Below are 20900 nucleotides of genomic sequence, written 5' to 3' on the forward strand. Positions count from 1 at the left end.
CTTACCTTTTAAATACGTGTCTGGAGGGGCTGGAGTGATAGCACAGCAGGTAGGGCGTTTGCCTTGCACACGGCTGACCCAGGTTCGAGTCCCAGCATCCCATATGGTCCCCTGAGCACCAACAGGGGTAATTCCTGAGTGCAGAGCCAGGAATAATCCTTGTGCAGAGCCAGGTGTGACCCAAAAAGCAAAAAAAAAAAATTTTAAAAAGCCAACAAAAGTGTGTCTGGTTCTTCATCCTTATTATATTTTCCTCTTATGTATCCATAATCCCTTCTGTGCTCTGATGACTTTCATATCTGTGTCCTCAGTCCAGGTCTCACTTCTGCACCCACACATCCCTGTGTCCTAGACTGTTCCATACTGAGCTGACTTTTATTATTTTCCCTGGAGAGATATATGACTAGCTTGATTCAGCTCATCATACCACCTGGAAATCCAGCATATGATTCAGCTGTCTCCTTCGTCACTGTCTACAGATGCCACTGTCACCAGACTGGTGAATCTGGCTCTCCCCTACCTTTTCTCTCCCAGAGCATTGCGAATGTCGTTCCTGTGTAGTCATCCATTCGATATGCCTGTCTTCATCCTCTTTCCTATCCTTTGCCTTTCAGTTACTTACAAAGTCACCTTTCTAAAACACGAATCTGATCATGCTACTAGTTTCTTTAGAGCCTTCAGATGGCCCCCAATCATGGCACCATCCACAATTCACAATTTACCATTCACTGTTTATTTATTTATTTTTTCTTCCCCCGCCACACCCGTTTAGACAACTGGATTGCTCTATAACAAGCAATCAAAGTAAAAGTGATTCTATTAACATATCTCATCTTTGTAAATATTCAGAATCAATAGTCCCATTCTAATTTAGATGGTATACAATATACTCTAACCTCTCTTCTCTTCAAGTATTTTAAGTATTATTTTTATGTGAGATAATAAAGCTCAGTAAAGCATGGGGGAATGTTTTCATGTATATATATGTATCACCACTCCTGGGGGTGCTCAGGGAACTATATGGGGTGCCAAGGATCAATCCTGGATTGGCCACATATAAGGCTAATGTCCTACCCTCTGTTCTATCTCTCTGGCCCCTGTCATAACTGCTGTTAAAATAGCTTCTTGACTGAAATAGTTTGCTTCTTGAAACAAACTATTTTTGTCTATATAACTCAGTTCAAAACAAGCAATACTGAAATTATGTCATTAGCATAGAGGGGTATACTCCTTTTTATATTTGCTCTGGGAGTAGAACAGAAATTCAGCGAATTCTCAAGCACAGTCAATCAAATATAAGCTTGAAAAGTGTCTAAGGAATTTCTTTCCAAGGAGTTGATCAAATGTGATTCTAATTCAGCATTTCAGCTGCCATAAAGTAATGTTAATATCATACAGTTTGCTCATAATCACTTTTCATTCAGAATTAAATCTGTTAACCTTTACCTTGATCTTGCTATTTTTGTCAGTATGATATGTATATAATTGTAGGAAATACAAAATGTATGATGCCTAAAATCAGTTACATCATTATAATATCATATACATAGGAGATTAAAATCTACAATTTGTAAAAAAGAAATCTTGTTTCCTATTTACAGTGATAGATTGAGCATATATATTTATTTCCTCTCTCTTCTAAGAGACTCCTTTAAAGTGAGAATAAGATAAAAAAAAAAAGAGAAAGGAGGAGGAAAAATGGAAGGAGGAGGAGGAAAAGAAGTAGAAGCTCATTACAAAGAGAATTTGAGTCTGCAAGTGTGTGTGGGAGTCTATCTTAAGTAGACAGGAAGTTTTAAACAATTTTTTTCCAAGAGAAAACTGTAGTTGATGGAAATGCATGAATGGATAGTTAAGAAAACTACATGCCCAAATATGTAGGACCTGCTGCAGGGAGGCCTGCCAGAATCACAGAGGAGCTCAAAGTGCAAAATTATGGAGAGCAAAACAGAGCCTGGCAGCTAGGTTATTTAATTGAAAATTGAAAGAATGACTAGACCAGTTTTAGTCCCCACTTTCTTTTTTCATATTACAGGTCATCAGTTACAGGTTTTTTTTTTTAAAGGAAGAACCTGCAATATCACTTTCTTAATATGTTAAGCAACCTATAGGGGAAATTTGGGCCTGCTCTTACTTTGGTGTGCTCCAGAGTCAGGCATTCAGGAACTAGCAGCAAGTGATGGCTGTATTCACAGAACTCCCCCTTAGCATTCCTGCTCAGGGTTAAACTTACGTGATGAGAAAGCAAATCCACACCAAATGTGACTGCAGAGAAGAGCAATACCAACTTCACAGGGCACCTAACCCTGATCTTCATTCTTACATAAAAACAGGCCATCCCAGATCACCAGAGAGATAGAAAATTAGGAAGATGTAAAACTAAACCAAGATAAAGAGAGTCACCTCAGAAGATGCAGAGATATTTTAGAGAATAATAGTGAAACAAAAATAAAACAGTGTCAGTGCCCTCAGAAATATTTGAAAATTTATTTTACTTGTAAAATAATGATTCTGTTAAAAACAAAAATAAAAACAGGAGTAATATACAAAATAGGTAGCCAAAGGATACCTAAGAAGCAGTACTAGTAATGTATATTTAAAAAAAACACTGAAACATTGCCTTTTATTTATCTATATAAACATATAGATAAAATAAACCAAAACAAGTGCGGGAGTGGGTCTCTTTAGGGCGCCTGAAGAAAGAAGATTGGAAGCAGATCTGGCTACTCTTGGAACATTTTATTTTGTTAGCAAAAGAGAAAAGTCGAAATCAAAAGTAGAGAAAGTTATTGTTCGTTAAATCTCGGTAGTTTTTATTTCAAGCTATAGATGCCTATTATATTTTTTCTGTATAAATTTGAAGTGTCTGTGATTAAAATTTCAAAAATTTAGAATGTTGCATTATGTAAAATATTTGCATGCTTTATAAATAAAATGTCATATGACCTTTACATGACCTTTTTACAACTGTATCAACAGTTGTAAAAAAAAGAAAATCTGAATCACTAGGCAGTTTGGTGTCATGACAATTGGACAGCTGGAAAAGGGAATATACTCTCAGTACTCCTTAGCTATGCAGTAAGCAAGCAACCAGGTATAACAATAATAATAGAAACACTGAGTTAGTTTATAGTTCTTATAATCTGTAGAAAAGCATGAAAGAATTAAGATTGGCTACTGGACTGGGGAAAGTATAGTATAGAATACAGAGGAAGTGACAGGGTGCTCAGACTGTGTTACAGAGTGGGGCATCTAAAGATACTGAGCTCTAGAATAACCATGCATTCACTTGCTCACTCACAGATAGTTTCTTGCCTTTTGTAACAACACTTATATACCAGGAGGTTGGCTATAGAGGAGTGAGCTAAAGAAAACTTAGCTTCCTGCTTTTATTAGAGATGAATTTGCTTTTGAGTTCAAGAGACAAACTTTCCTTAACATGATTTAAAACTAAAGGCCAAAATTAATGTAACTACCAAAAATTGGAAGAGGAGGTATATGGAGATACTGTTTAAGTATGAATATTAAATCATAATATTTCACAAGGTGATTCAACTTAAATGCTATTCAGTAGTGGAAATGTCCTTTATTAGTATCTGTGGTATCCAGCTTGGCTGATAGCTGTTAACTGTATGTGACTGCTGAGGACTGGAAGTGTGGCTAGTGTGACTGAGAAATAGAAATTTTGTGTATGTGTATGTGTATGTGGGGGGGGTGCTGGTCTGGGGGTCACACACAGTGTTCTGGACTTACATCTGATTTTGCACTCAAGGATCACTCCTGACAGGGTTTGGGGGAACCATATGGGATGCTGGATTTGAACCCAGGTTGGCCACATGCAAGGCAAGTGCCCTACCCACTGCACTGTCCCTCAGCTCCCATGAAATTTTAATTTAATTTATTTTCAGCTCGTTTAAATTGTTATATATGGCTGGTTGTTATTGTATTAGACAGTACAGACTAAAAATGAACCAATCAAGAAATAGTGGTATAAATATATGCTTTAGACTTAAATCAGACCTGTTAAACACGGTTGTCAGTGACACATGAGAAAAACTGAAAGGTAATATTTCACTATTTGAATTTCTTCTTCCTACATATACTTTAGTTGATCAGTACATAAAATTTTGGAAGAATTCATAGCAAGAAAATGGGTCTATGCCTTAAAGAAAGGTATGAATTGACTGATAAAATGGAAAAGCCTCCTGTATTAAAAGGTGGAGACAACTCAGAGAAGCAATCACCAACTACATTGTAGTCGAAGGCCATGTGGGGGAAGGGAGTTGCGGGCTGAATGAGGGCTAGAGACTGAGCACAGCGGCCACTCAACACCTTTATTGCAAACCACAACAGCTAATTAGAGAGAGAGAACAGAAGGGAATGCCCTGCCACAGTGGCAGGGTGGGGTGGGGGGGAGATGGGATTGGGGAGGGTGGGAGGGACGCTGGGTTTACGGGTGGTGGAGAATGGGCACTGGTGAAGGGATGGGTTCCCGAACTTTGTATGAGGGAAGTATAAGCACAAAAGTGTATAAATCTGTAACTGTACCCTCACGGTGATTCTCTAATTAAAAATAAATAAATTTAAAAATTAAAAAATAAATAAATAAAGTATAGTGCAAAAAAATAAATAAATAAAAAAAATAAAAGGTGGAGGTGAGATGGAAAATAGCATGGTGAGTGTTTTGGGTTTGTTTTTGATATACTATCTCAGAAAGAGTAAAAGTGGGAAGTAGGTTTATCATATACAGAAGAACAAGACAAGGAAATAGAAGTTATCAAATAATGGCAAAACCTTGGCCCCCAAACTGAGTATGCCTAGCAAAGAGGGTCCTGGGGTGGAAAGGATGACATCAGAGCATTGTTTCAGGGCCTTGGGCACTTGGTAGAGGAGAGGTGAGGTAATTCTTGTACATTAAAACCATACATGTCAGGCCCAGAGAAATAGTATGAAGGCTAAGTTGCTTCCCTTGAATTTGGCGACCCCTTTTTGCCATTTTATCCCTAGCATTGTATATGGGCCCCCGTGTATTGGCAGGTATGAGCCCTGATCATAGGAGTAAGCCCTGAGAACTCCAGGTAAGTCCCCCTAAACTACTCCCTGCCCCCCAAAATACATTAACACTGCTATAATACATGACCCAAAATATAGCAAACAATTTTCAAAAATGAGTTTGCCAAAAAGGTGGGAGGGGACCTTGTGTCATTAGCCAGGGAACTCTGCATTGCTGGTGGGCGTGGAGTTAGTGCATTGCATTTCTGAAACTCTGTTAATAACATTATTGTAAATCAGTCAAAAAAATCGTTGAAAAGAAAAAAAAAAGTGGGAAGTGGGGAGTAAGGAAAGGAGAATAAAGAAAAAGAAAAAATATGTCAATTATATTTTTCCATGTTGTATATTGGATGATAAGGAAATATAAGTAAGTAAATGCATCATAGTCTGAGTTGGTGTGAATTTGCACAGAAAAATTGGAAAAAATATATGGATACTAGGGAAAATACATTAGAATGAGCAGAGTAACTTTGTATGGGCCATAGTGTTAACTGCTTACTGCTACTACCTGACCTGTGAATTAAATGTTTACTATAAAAATGCGCCTTTGTGTGTGTGTGAAGTAAGGAAGGGTCAAGAATTATTCTTTAAAAAAATATGATAAAAGTTAGGGCTGGAGCAATAGCACAGCGGGCAGGGCGTTTGCCTTACACGAGGTCGACCCGGATTTGATTCCCAGCATCCCATATGGTCCCCTGAGCACCGCCAGGAGTAATTCCTGAGTGCAGAGCCAGGAGTAACCCCTGTGCATTGCCAGGTGTGACCCGAAAAGCAAAAAAAAATATGATAAAAGTTATTCTTGAGTGTCAATCAAGTGAATAATTGGGTAGGAATAATAATTTTTTTAATTGAATCACCGTGAGATACAGTTACAAAACTTTAATGTTTGAGTTTCAGTCATACAATGACCGAACACTATCCCTCCACCAGTGCACATTTTTCACCACCAATGTCCCCAGCATACCCCGCTCTTCCCAACCCTCCCTTTACCTTCATAGCAGACAATTTCCCCCATACTCTCTCTCTACTACTGGGGCATTATGGTTTGCAATACAGATACTGAGAGGCTATCACGTTTGTTCCTTTGTATACTTTCAGCACACATCCTCCCATCCTGAATGATTCCTCCAACCATCATTGAATTAATGATCCCCTCTCTATTCCAGCTGCCTTCTCCCCCAGCTCATGAGGCAGGCTTCCAACTATGGAAAAATAGGAATAAGAATTTTAAGCTTCAAACAGCTCTTGTTCGTAGGGACTCTTCATAAAGTTTTCTTACTTGGATTGAGGTAACTAGTAAGATATGTGTGGATGGGGAAGTTAATCAATTCTGACCACTGAGAAACTAAAAGCTTTAACTTTCCCAATATGGTAGAATTATAGGGCTGTGAGAGTTGATACAGACCCCAAGAGATAGATCTTCAACTCTCCAGGTTGTCCCATGGAAACCATGCATATACATATATATGCATGGTATTTATAGATATATAGATAAATTATCTATATATAAATTATAATTCTATATTAATATAAATGATAATTATTAAACCATCATCTAACCAACTTAGATTTATTATATTCAGACTCTTTGCATTGAAAATATTTGTAATTATATTTTAATGAGTATAATTGACATATATTTATTTCACATTTAACACGAGCCTTATTTGAATTTATTGCAAAGTAATCATTACAGTATGTATGTATAATTAACATCTGCCATAATGCATAGTTAAAAACAAATCTTTTTTATTGACGCTCATGAGAATTTCTAAGATATGTTCTTTAGAGCTTTCAAATATATAATAAAATGTTAACCAAATATTTTGATTCAATTAATTCCTGCTTGTGGTAGTTTCGGCTATGTCCTATTTATGGTTTATGTGACTTACTATGGTCTCTAATCTTTATTTGGGGTAGGGGAAGCATGTAGGAGATGTGAAAGCTGAATAGAAATTGTTGTTAATATAAGAGTAGGAGAACGAGGGTTACTTTCCTAAGTGTGTTACAGACAGGATTGTTTGTAATCTGTTGCTAAACAACTTGATTCAGAGATTTTTGAAAGGAGGGAAAGATGGTGGTTAGAGAGATGTGAGAGCATTTTTCTTAGGAGGCAGTTGGAATAAAACATTTAGCATTGGTCAGTAGAATGCTGCTTGAGAAGAGCTGTCACACTTTACATAATGGGATCCAAGCAGTGCCTAGACTTCTTCTTGAGAAGGAATTATAGGAAGGAATTTATGTGAACTATGGAGAGTTTTGGCTTTTTTCTTTAATTTACATTATGAGTGTAACAGATATCACATTGAGGTCTAAAAAAGTAATTATAGTGTAGAAAGTGGAAAACTCCCAGGATCTCTATTAAACTGAATCACTTGCTCCTGTATTTGAGATGTAAATAAACATTCTGGGACTTCCCTACAGTGTATCAGTAATATTTTGTCTGCATTATTTTGCCTGATGTTGATAAAACTGGATCAGATGCTATGTTCCAGCTTTTCTCTTTAGTCACAGTACCTGCATTTATTTGTTAATTGGAGTAGAGAGTTTTTTGAGGGGACAGTCTATTTACTTAGTAACATATTCCTGGTAGTAATAAACCGATATCTAAAAGTTACAATTTACATTCTTGAAATAAAATGATAACAACCCCCAATTCAACTTCATCAAATAGAAACAAAGGGATGTATTGGGGGTGGAGCCAGCCTTTTCTGTTTATACAGGTTTTTACATGACTTTTCTTTTAAAGAGTGCATGGAATGCATCCAAAACAAATATTTTTTTTTGTTAAATGAGAAGACCAAAAGGGAAATCCTAGAAAAAGGAGGATGGATGATCTTTCTTTAATGTCAAAACTGACATAAACACCACCACCACCCCCCCTTTTTGCTCAAGATAATTTTCTCAACAAGACACAGATTGCTTCAGTCTTTGCCTATCTATCACCCTTTGAAGCACTTTCCTTATTATTAGGAGTGGGGGCAGGGTTTCCTTTGAGGATTTTTACAGCAGTGAAGAGTTCCTCCTTTAAATACTTTCACATGATGAGGGAATTCCGCTTTCAAAGTGCTGTCATCACTGTGGCTTCTCTGCCATGAGACAATTTATTCTCGGGTGAAAGTCCTGCTTGGTTTGATTGTCAATAAGGACTTACCTTTGTGATGAATTCTATTTCTGTAGGACTTTGCTTTTCCTGAGAGACTTGGCAAAAGGACCCAACGTTCTCCTTTGTTAATCTCACTGTTGAGGGTGGCCATGATTGTCTTCCGAAGGTGTGTGAGGGCACGGCTTTGTTGTTTTCCACACATCTTTCTTGCCTATCTCCACTAATTAGGATTTGAGTTACATAAAAAATGCAGATTTTACCTTAAAAACTTTGGCAGTGCAAAGGGAGGCTGTGAATTATAGTTTTGACCCCCCTGCAAGATCCAGTTTTTATTGTTGAAGAAATACCTTGGCCAACAATACCAGTGAAAAACTTTCCAAAAAATACTGAATTCTTTAGGGAAATTCTATTCTGTATGATTCCCATCTCTCTGTGTTCTATTCTTAGGTGGAATTTTTTAGAAAATACATGAGTATTTAATTCATGGAGTCAAAAATTTATAGCTGTCTGACTTATTTCATAGTTCACTCCAAAGCAGTTCCCCTACACAAATACAGATTCTAGAAAAAAAATTAGAATGAGAAACCCCAAAGAGCACATACAGTTTTGTCAGTACACTCCTAAGAGTGATAATTTAGGTCTTTGTGGTTGTTTCACACAAATAAGTAACCTATGTATCGAACAAGATAGCATCATTACTGCTGCTTTTTTTTTCTTTTTGGTGGTACCAGGTATTGAACTTAGGGTTCAATATACATGTATATATATATGTATGTGAACATATATATGTATATATACATGTATATATACACATGTATATATGTATATATGTATACATATATATGTATACAGATTCTTCAGTGGGAAATTAGCATGGAGAGTTCTTAATCTAATCTGTGAAAAAGGAGTATACATATGTATACATATGTATATATATGTATGTGAAGTAGGTGCTCAACTACTGAGCTACACCCCTAATCCTCTTGAACTCTCCTTTTGAGAAGTTTTATCTTCAGAGAGTGAGATAATTCATATATCTTAGGATATACTCATGGCTTCCACATTTACTCCTAAGGGCAATAGTCTAATAATCCAGAAATGGCAGTGAGAATATTTATTTAAACTTGAACAATTCCTCCATCATACAATGTCCAAATAATTCCTCAGTTTCTTACTAAAGAAGAATGTGGAGTATAAAAAGAGAGCCCCAGACTAAAGTCAAAATAGTCAGGTTTCAGTTTTAGCTCACTGCTTGTATAATATTGGCAAGCAACTTATCTTTCTTCTTCACCCTTCCCCTCACCCCAGAATGGGGAGGACCTGTGACCTAGATAGCTTCCATGTTTTTATTATCCTAAGTAAATAATTAAACCACTTTACCTCCATAGAGGGGCTTAATTATAGTGATTGAGTCAAAGCAGATTCTTCAATGGGAAATTAGCATGGAGAGTTCTTAATCTAATCTGTGAAAAAGGAGTATGATTATATTCTTTCTCTCTTCTCTGAAGCTCTGTTATGTGCCACCATTATTCACTCTACTTGTTTGTTGAAGGTTAATCAGAGTAGTTTTAAAACCCTTTGCCCATGAGAACACCAGCTCCAGCTCTGCCTTTTAAGTGCTTGCCACTCATCAGTGAGAAGAGCATGGAAAAAAGATCAGTCACAAACCCAATATAATAAGTATAAGGTTCAGAAGGGCTTGTGGGAAGTGGGGGAGTTTGAGCACCGTGGGCTTGAACCAAGCGGGTCCACTCACCTATCTGCAAATTGGTTCCGCCTTCACGGACACTGCTCTGCACGTGCAGGCCCAGAAATGTGGAGGTTGGTTATAAATTGCATGTGGAACTTTCAGTCGTACTAAGTGGTTGGTGCTTTAAATGCCTGCTTTGTTTAGGATTGAGTGTATGTGTGTGTATGCATACATATATACATATATTCATAGGTATAAGGTATATAATTTTCTTAAATATATTTTAAATTCTAGAGATAGAAAAATGGGGGGTGGAGATAAGTTTTATGGTAAATTTTAAAAGGATAAGGTGAAAAAAAGTAAAACTTGTGTTTATTTTTTTATTATTGAACCAAGTATGTCACACTTGATATTATTGCCTACAAATACAATCAAGGAATGACATGGCACATAAAAATACAGAATATTTTTTTTCTTTTCATAAATACGGGTAGGGCATTTGCCTTGCACGTGGCCGAGCTGGGTTCGATTCCTCCATCCCTCTTGGAGAGCCTGGCAAGCTACCAAGAGTATCCTGCCTGCAAGGCAGAGCCTGGCAAGCTACCCGTGGCATATTCAATATGCCAAAAACAGTAACAAGAAATCTCACAATGGAGACATTACTGGTGCCTACTTGAGCAAATTCATGAACAATGGGATGACAGTGCTACAGTGCATAAATACATAACTTTATTTTAATTTTCTCAAATGTCACTATTGTCTCTGGTATTCCATCATTGGACAAAGAATGTGTGAATGTGCCAAGTAATAATTAAACCAACAGCCTTTCCCTAAAATATGTTCAGACTTTCTTCAGAGTTTAGAAAATGGGTAGAAATGAATTTCTTAAAGCCATTAGTGTAAGGTTCGAGAGATGGCTCAAGAAGATGGAGCACAGCAGAGCCTGGCAAGCTACCCATGACATTCGATAGGCCAAAAACAGTAACAACAAGCTCACAGTGGAGATCTTACTGGTGCCCGCTCAAGCAAATCGATGAACAACGGGATGACAGTGATACAGTGATAATATTGACACTGATTCTGAGGCTGTTTTGTTGCACAGAGGACGCTGGGGTGCTTGGAGAACTTCTTACAAAAACTTGGCCTGAGTTAATTTGTTTTGTTTGAGACTGGAAATCATATTGTTGAAGTTTGCATTCTGCTTTCTTTCAGTAGGTGTATTAGCACAAAGCACCATGTTTTAAAGGGCTCCCTCCTTTCTGCAGAAATATATTTGGCTTCTGCAAGGGAAAAAAATTGTACAAGCAATTCAGCAACATAGCACCTCTTTCATCATATCAGGGATGCAGGCTTCAGTTCACTAACTCCAGACATATTTTCTGGAAACATGTAAAAACATGCCCATAAGTACTGAACATAAAACCAGACTGTACACTCATAAACATTTGTACAATCCTATGGTCCACTTACCATTGAGTTTCTTAAAGCTGTCCACATATTTTATAAATCCTTATAATAAATGAAAATTGAAACAAGATGCCATTAGAGAGAAGGTGCTCCCCTGAGATGCCTGAGGACCACTGCTCCTTGACTTTCTCCTCTGATAGGAGCAGGCCTGTCGATCACAGAATAGAACAAAGTTATGCTTTCCCAGTTAACTCCCTGTGCTAAGAAATTAGTCAAAGGTGGAATGAACAGAATATTACTTGCATATATATCAGCCATCCAGAAGAGAGTAGTGCAAAGCATGCTTCCTAAAAAAGGCATAGAATAAGTGGAAAGTTAACAGCCAGACTAATTGGATCATGTTTTGGAAAATATTACACGGCAAGACTCCTGGTACATCAGAGTTATGCCCCGTGCCTCTGAAGGGGTTGGTAAGGGAGCTTTATACATTCAAGGATGTGCTGGGAAAGCCACTGGGTGGTCTAACACAGTTTCATGAAATATAAAATCCAAATGCAACTTTAATTGGATGTGGGGGAAAGTTCTTAAGAAACAGTTGCACTAGGATTGCAATAGCTGCATATTATTTATCTTTAGCATTTGACATTTTCATCTAGGTTGAAAAAGTTAAGCGTGATTTATGTTAAGGATTTCCATGCTGTGATCAGTATTTATTTAAATATAATTGTAACCCAAGGCCTTTTCTCTCCCTTCTGTTTTGGTTCTTATGCCCGCTGTGCCCAGGCTGGCCTTCGTTCCATGACGTGATTAGTTCCGACTCCATCACATTCACTGATGACTTTTCTTACGGGATGCACAGAGTGGAGACAAGCTGCTCTCAGGTCAGTTGACCCTCCTGAAACCCCACGTGCTGTTCACTCAATGTTGCCAACTCTTTAGAGATTCTTGGTTCTCCTTAAGGTAGGCACCAAGGGCTTGAGCAGTAGCACAGCGGGTAGGGTGTTTGCCTTGCACGCTGCCAACCCAGCTTCGATTACCAGCATCCCATATGGTCCCCCAGCACCGTCAGGAGTAATTCCTGAGTGTAAAGCCAGGAGAAGTCCCTGTGCATTGCTAGGTATGACCCAAAAAGAAAAAAAAAACAGGGAAAGGTAAGCACCAAGTCCAAGTAACTAACCACAAAGAGGCCAGAGAAGCAGAGAGACTACGTTATTACTCGTCTGAAACTACCTTACGGTGTACTCCCATTCTCCCTTCCTAGATCTCACCACTAAACTTCCCCTTCACATCACTCAAGAAGAGTTGTTTCTGGTTTCTTTGTGGCACCATATTGGAACAGTGGGGGAGCTAGGACTGAAAGTGGGTCCACAGAACTGCAGTGAGAGCGACATGATGTAAACATCGGGTTATGGATGGCTGCGTAACAAAACCTTCATAGGCCCTAAAGGCCCATTTCTCACTGTATTGAATCGATTGAAGGTGATTTTTTTTCCCAACAAAGGTTCTGTTTAATGGTGCTCCATTTTGCTTAAAAAAACAAAAACCTGAAGTATATAGTCTGCATTTTTGAGCCCTGAAATTGACCCATACAGAATATTTTGTTGGGTGATATCTGTTACTTGTGTCTGAGGTAAGGGGGGGCACAATCAGGCAGTTGTAATCAAAGTTATTTCCACGTGGGCCTCCCTAGCATTCTTCTGCCTGCCCTTTGACCCCCTTCATCAGGCACAGGGCTTTAGGGAGTAGGTGGCATATTTACTGCCAAGTAGGGAGGGGTATTGGTTTGAACCTAACCATCTGACAAATTTGTTTTCATGTCTTTTCTTTATTTCCTTTTCTTTTATTTCCATATCTTTTCTTTTCTTTCATTTCCTCTCCTTTTCTTTTCCTTTTTAAAAATAAGGTTGGCAAGTTAAATGTCTTTTCAGTATGAAACTATTTTTCCCCATGAAAAGCAGACTTATGCATATTTGATGTATGTCACGTTTCAGTACAATCTTGTTTTTCAGAGGTGAGTATCTGAGCAAGATAATGATACTTTGTGATGCTGGGTTCCACCCCCAGAGATTCTATTTTACTTTGTCTGGGTGAGGCCCCAACATCAGTTTTCCTTTTTTTTTTAATCAGTTTTCTTAAAGGGCCTTAGTCACTGCTCATATAATTTTTATGAGGTAGTACTATTACTCCCTCTCATTTTATACTTAAGGAAACGGAGGAACATGGAGGGCTACTTAATTTCTGTAAATTCACATTGGTTTAAGTCACAGAAATGAGATTTGAATTTTAGTCTTTTGCTCCAGAGATCTTTCCGGTGTCAGACAGATGGAAAAATAAAGGTTAGGCAGATAGATCATGATAGATAGCTACTTTGTCAAAAGGTATAATGCAGAAAGAGGCGGAAACCCAATTCTCATAATCTCTGAACAGTTTTATTCATTTTAGTTTTGAATTTAATTGAATTTATATGCAAATATTTATATTTATATGACTGTTACACAAATTAAAATGATCTATCCAGAAATTTGTAATTCTTGATAAAAACTAAGGTGGGCTGGATTAATGCCTAAATTAATTCCTAAACATCTTTTCTGTTTTTAGTTTTGTATTGCAGCTTATAATTATTGAACTTGTTATAATTATTGAATTTGTTTAGCACAGCAGTAGGGCATTTGCCTTTCACACGGCTGACCCGTGTTCGATTCCTCCACCCCTCTGGGAGAGCCTGGCAAGCTACCGAGAGTATCGGGCCCGCACGACAGAGCTTGGCAAGCTACCCGTGGCATATTGGATATGCCAAAAACAGTAACAATAAGTCTCATAATGAGAGATGTTACTGGTGCCCGATCGAACAAATTGATGAGCAACGGGATGACAGTGACAGTGACAGTTTATAATTATTGAATTTGTTCATAATGCTCCACCCTCACCACAAACATGTTTTTTCTTAATATTTTTTAAATTTGTCATTATAATCAACTTCCTTTTTTTATGTGCCAGTTACAGAGATGATAGCAACAATAGCAATAAAGAAAAGATCATTATAAAAACCATTATAAAAGATCACTTAATTTTCTACCTTTCACTTCCAGCCTTTTATCTTGCCTTGAAAATAATGTATAATTGGCTTAATGGATTTCATAGTAGAGCAATACCTTTTGCCCTTTAAATTTATAGTTTTTAAAACACATTTTGGGGCTGGAGTGATAGCACAGTGGGTAGGGTGTTTGCCTTGCATGCGGCCAACCAGGTTAGTATTCCTCTGTCCCTCTCGGAGAGCCCAGCAAGCTACTGAGAGTATCCAGCCCGTGCAATAGAGCCTGGCAAGCTACCCGTGGCGTATTTGATATACCCAAAACAGTAACAGAAAGTCTCACAATGAAGATGTTACTGGTGCCCACTCGAGCAGATCGATGAGCAACAGGATGACAGTAATACTGTAAAGACACATTTCATGATCAGTTTATCTTCTTTGATCTTCTGTCCTTCAGTCTTATGTGTTTCCCTACTCACAACTCTTCCACATTTGTCTTTCCCTTTTTTGATGGTATAGAACACTTCTCTGATTTACTTCTTCTTTTAAAATAATTTTCTGGGAGCCAGAGAGAGAGAGCAAGGAGAAGGCATGCCAGGGTTCAGTCCCCATCCCTGGATGACCCGAAGCAGTGCCAGGAGGAAGCCCTGAGCAGCTCTGTTTGTCCCCCATTCCTCCAAAAAATGTATTTTAAATTTACATAGTTTGTCTCTTCTCTGTACTGAATTGGCTATCATGAAGAATCTATTACGTATTTTTATATCTTATAGACATTTTCAATTTCTTTTGCTAAAGATAGATTACCAACTATAAGGACTCTTACTAAATGTAAGGACTCTTTTACTGCCAACTTCTACAAATAAACTTAGTTTTAATAATATATATACATACACATATATACATATATATGCAATTTGGCAATATTGCTATACATATATTTATTGGTTCCCAATTCTTGCTTTAGTAGTTAGGATTTTCCCTTTGAAAAATTATGATATTGAGGGGCTAGAGTAATAGTACATCAGATAGGGTGCTTTCCTGGCATGCTGCTGATCCAGGTTTGATCTCAAGCACTACATATGGTCTCCTGAGTTCTACTAGAAGTAATCCATGAGTGCATCCCCATGAGTAAGGCTTGAACACAGCTGGGTGTGGCCCCAAATTAAAAATTACAATATTGATTATACCATGCAGTATGCTTGTCCTCATATTGGGTAGGATTGGCATATACTTCAAGAGACACAATCTGCAATACGTTTTCACATTCACTATAGTGCTTATTTTGTTGTCATTTTTTTTTCAGTTTTGGTTCTGTTTTTTGGGTCACACCCAGCAGTACTCAGGGCTTATTCCTGCATCTGCACTCAGAGATCCAGGTAAACCATGGGTTGCTAAGGAATAAAGGGTGCGGTTACATGCACGGCAAGGGGCCTACCTGCTGTACTGTCTCTGGTTCTCCCACTATAAGCTTTTCGGTGTTTGGGGATGGAGCGATAGCACAGCAGGTAGGGTATTTGCCTTGCACGCGGCCGACCCGGGTTCAATTCCCAGCATCCCATATGGTCCCCTGAACACCGCCAGTGGTAATTCCTGAGTGCAGAGCCAGGAGTAACCCCTGTGCATCGCCAGGTATGACCCAAAAAGCAAAAAAAAAAAATTCTGAGAAAGTTAAGTTTGAATTAGTATGGTCATTATTTTTCAGAAATACTGCAGTCAGATTCTTAAGAACTCAGGGTTAAGAGACCTAATGTACTTGTTCTTTAAGTTAATAGTCCAGAAACCAGGCAGGGTGGTGGGGATTCTTCACTGACTTCATTGTAATTCCTACCTGTAGAAATAATGGGCTGTGCTATTACTTTCTGATTTTTACTGTAAACATGTATTTTTTTTTATTCTGCATATTGACGTCAGGAATTATACTCCACTTATCTCTTCCACGAAGGTTTAGAATCTTCCTACTTTGACGGGCACAAATATTTTTCCTTAGTTGTAGCAATTTCCTAACAATTTTCAGTTATAAATAATTTCCCTCATTTTTATTTAACTTATTTTTAAACTAGTGATAAAATACATTGCTTCTATTTCTATTTCACTGACTACTATGAATAATTGTTTGATAGTTTCTCCCTAATCCTCCAACCCTAGCCTGTTAAATAGCACTTTGTCAGGAGTTTAAGTTTAGTGAAAAGAGGTAATATTTGCATGGTTTAAGCTGTAATTCCATGAAGTAAGTCCTTCCTTGAAATACTCTGGGAATTCTTCCTTCTTTAGATCAAAATTCTACATCTGCTGTAAATGGGGGTCCAATAAATCACTTAGCTTTGCCTAATAATCTTTAAGAAAACCATCAGATCCCTGAGTTTACCCAACTTGAGGTTTATTTATGACTCTTGCTATTACTGCTGGAGTCAATGGTAGAGTCCCTTAAGTTTGTTTTAGATCATTATTAATTTGTTCCCAGTCCACCAAATCAACATAAAGGTAAATATCTCCCAATACAAAGTATTTTTCAAAAGTAAAGCAGTTTTTGGTAAAACCCCAAACCTTATTAATCTTTTGCAGATGACAAGTCATATATTGCTGATGATTAAAGATGCCCATGGGCTACAATAGGGTTTAAGACTCACAGCTCATCTCTCTTTTTCTTGATCTTTCAGTAAAATCATAATGCTAGACTGGTGACTTCACAGTCATTTCCTTGGCAAAAGATTAATATCACAAGCACAGAGGAACAGAGCCTTACTTACACACAAGTGTCTTCAATAACAGTGGGAGAAAACAGGATACTACTGGCAAAGTAAATTGCTTTTCTTCTTAAAACTTTTTTCCCTCTCATCCCACCCCATGTGCCTTAGTGTAAAAGATCTGCTTTGAAAGTGCTTCATCTTATAGATCAAACACTTAAGAGAAAATGATAATAATAAAGTTACCAACATCCTAGGAGTAAGTGAGAGAAATTCCTCTAGGTCAGTTGGAAATACATAAGTACAGAAATATGCAACTGTGTTGAATGCTTTATTTGTATTTCTTATGTACACAACTGAGAATTGCAGTCAGATTTTAAGGAATTATGTTAACTTTGATGCTCCATCACTTTTTAAAAAGAGGGGTATTATTTTCTCTTGGTTCTCTTCCGGGTAGTAAATTGGCAGATTTTCTGATTTTTTTCATTGAGGGGAGATCTTAGGTTTGAAAAGATTCTTGAGGAAATTAAAAAATGTAAACAACTAGTGCCAGAGAGATGGTACAATGGCCATGGTGCGTGAATTGCCCATGGCTGACCCAGTCAGTCTCTAGCACCACATACAGTCCCTGATCTTCGCCAGGAGGGATCCCTGAGCACAGCCAGGTGTGGTCCCCAAAGAAAACAAAAGCAAACAAATTTGAGCAGTTGTCTGGGGGCTGAGGGGAAGAAATTCAGGGGCTGTCACTTGATGCAGCTGAACCCCAGTTCAGTCCCAGCACCTCATGGTCCTCTAGGCATCAAGGGTGGGCTTCTGGAAAGCCCCTCACCACCTACCCCTGCCAAGTACTGCTGCTGTGGCCCACTGCTTGGTTGGCAAGAATTGGTAGGGAGAAGCCCTGGGCCTTCTGCACATTGGCTCCCAATTCACCCCCATCCAAAACAAAAAACAAAAAAAATAATTATCTCATACCTTTTCAGTAGGATAGCTATAATAGTCCATTACAGTTTGTATTTTACCTGTAAAATAAGAAATAGCATGGCTATATATTAGCTAACCCCCCAAAAGCACACCCTGAAATAAATCCTGAGTAGCAGGTCTCAGAGATTTCTTCATCAGGCAGCCAGTTTGTTTCCGGTACAACCAGGTGTGCCGAGAGAGCCCCACACATCGCCCGTCGGAGGGGTAAGGGAGGCAGGCGCTCAGGCGGCTGAAGAAACAATGCATCACTGACAACTTCCATCCATCATCCCAGACTCTGGCCACGGGGAGACGCTGGAAAGAATGCGCTCCATGTGCGCTGCTCTCGGGAAGGAGACTTCAAGGCCTGTGTGCTTTTTAAAAAGAAACTGGAAAACAGGGAGATTACAACTTGGAGGACGCCCGAGTGGTACTCTTTGTCCCTCAGAAAAATGGCCTTGGAGCTTTGCAGCTTGCATGCGGTGGCACAGGGATTGCCGAACACCTGGCTGTGTTTGCAAACATTGTTCTTCGTTTAGTTGTGGGAGCCTGATCAAATCTTCATCTTGTGGCAAGCTTCATGCAGCCATTCCTATCAATTTTAGGGGAATCATAGTTTTCTAGAGAATTTACCTAGATCATTATTTGCAAGTCATTTTTATTGCCTTTTAAAAAAACTATAATTTTTCTTCCTTTTATCTTCCCTGCTCCTACCCATTTTAAGTTTTCCAAGATTAAACACAACCAGAATCAGAATTTTCCCTTCTTTTTAACCAAAAGGCTAGGTTCAGATCAGCAAATATGGTGACAGACCCAAAACCAATTCAGTTCAACAGATTGAATTACTCAGATTGGGGGCTTTTAAAATGATTTGGGAAATAAAAATCATATAAGTACTCTAAATGTCCAGTAAATCCTTGTAGTGCTTTAATTTTGGAATATGCTGAAACAGTACTATTTTAAAATTTTGTCCAAGAGACAATTAATAAAAGCAGCATCATTTATCTTGCCCAGCTAACTACTCTCATAGTTAAAAACAAAACATCCACAAAAGCCAATAAAGCCTCTCTGTAGCTTTTATATGAAAAGTCCACCTCGCAGAAGCTGTGATCAAAGTGACAGAGCTACATGTGAGATCAATAATTGTACACACATACTGGTCACAGAGAGCACTGGTTCCTGTGGGCCTACATGTTGACCATTTTGGCAGACAGAAATGGGCATTTTCCTGTGTCCATTGGGGAAGCATATATATTTTTTGTGGTGCATCTTAGCTTCTCATGTCTGAAAATTTGGCCTCCATTGTTTATAGAGAGGAAAAGCAATCTGAACTGTCAGCCTCAATATTACCTAAACCTGTGTAGAATGTAGTAAAATAATGCAAGATTTGTTTTTTAGGTCTGTTTTATATTTTCCAGGCAATAGATCAAATCGGTTCAGGGTTCATTTTTAGTTCTTTAATAAGCTGACACAGTGTGTTGGCAGTAAAATGAGAATGCCCTTATAACATGGAAGTGCCACATAGGCGAAGTTGCTATTTGCACTATTTATTAACTAGAGATCCCTGGAGAACTGTGTTTGGCACCTACAGTAGATAAACTGAGATTCTAGTCTTTTTCATTGTAACTACCCTCCTTCCTCTCTTCTCTCTCATCATCTCCACTTGGTATCTTTGCCTGATGTATTCTTTTAAATGCATTTAAAGAATAAATTAAAGTCATTATTCTTTAATTTATAAGTCTCTTTATACACCAAATCCATGCTTTGGGAAGAACTAATAAATCGTCCTTTTGCCTTTTATTCTGCATGCTCATTCATAAAATGTGGTTCTTTCATCTGCTTGAAACACTTATAAATACTGCCTCCTTTCATTCTTTCAGGTTCTTATTCTAGCATCTTCTGAGGCAAGCTGCCCGGGAGCTCTGCCAGCATGGCAGCCCCAGCCCTGGTGCCTCCCCACTGCTTCCTCTTTTATCTCCCTTCATTAAGCTTTCTTTCTACCTGCCATCTTTTCTTCACTATCTTTCTGTGAATTGCCTCTCTCCCCAATCACACGTAAACTCCCTGAATGCAGCAATTGGAACTTCTGTCTGCAGAGTCAGAAACAGTACCTGGCGTGGGAGCAGACCCGCCATAAATATTGTTCAACAAATGGGTGAAATTTCTTGTACCAGGCTTCTGTTTCTTTGTTACACAACAGAGGACGTGTTTTCAGAATGTGTTTCAATTTGGTGCACAAACGTCTCCCCTTCCTTCAACCCTGTCCCTTCTGCGAAATGGGGAGGGGGATGTGTGGAGATGGGAGAGTATGACCTATGTGATATCTCGGGGACATTTGCAGAATTATATCCAGATTCAGAGCAGTTCACTCAGGCCTGGACTCAGCCAGTGGACCTTATTAGAGACGCTGTGTTGGATTTCTCTTAACCACCATCACAAACCATGATCCTATCTCTGACTTGGTCTGATTCTAGACCTCTTACCCTGTTTTTTTGTATAGTGAGCAGCACGGATTTTAACTTAAACAACTTTGACCTTCTCCAAACAACTTAGTTCTTTGGGTATAAAAACCAGCAGGGCTCCCCACCTATTGGAAGCTGGGAGGGGGAACCTATTGTGTGGGGTTGAGACATTTCCATTTGCTGCACTTGCTGTCCTGGTGATCATGACATAAATCTATTGCGCCTTGCCATTGCTCTGCTGGGTTTCATGAACGTCCAACACTTGTCTGATGTTAAGTTTTACTACCCATGAAAGCAAACATCACCTCCGTCATGGCCAGTTAAACAGTATCTTTTATAGTGGACTTCTGCATATCTGGAACCCACCCATCCAAAGCCGAAAGTAATGCCAGCGCAGAGAGATTTTATTCTGCCATGTTTCTTACAGGGGAGATCAAGGGTCAACTCAATTCATAAAATTGCTGCCATCATTTTTCAGCTCAATGGATTGAAAAATACAGTGGCTCTT

At 38.5% G+C, this 20900-nt stretch overlaps 1 protein-coding gene across 2 annotated transcripts in view; it reads left to right on the forward strand.

The window, feature by feature from the left end:
- Window positions 1-20900, forward strand: part of MSRB3 (methionine sulfoxide reductase B3) — a 268746-nt gene that overhangs the window by 201860 nt on the left and 45986 nt on the right. For both annotated transcript variants that reach the window (XM_055118621.1, XM_055118622.1), the window contains exon 6: window positions 12039-12136. In XM_055118621.1, coding sequence (XP_054974596.1) covers window positions 12039-12136 — 98 coding nt within the window. The remainder of the gene's footprint in view (window positions 1-12038; window positions 12137-20900) is intronic.

Source organism: Sorex araneus, chromosome 10, assembly GCF_027595985.1.
Source record: "Sorex araneus isolate mSorAra2 chromosome 10, mSorAra2.pri, whole genome shotgun sequence".
Classification (NCBI taxonomy): Eukaryota; Metazoa; Chordata; class Mammalia; order Eulipotyphla; family Soricidae; genus Sorex; species Sorex araneus.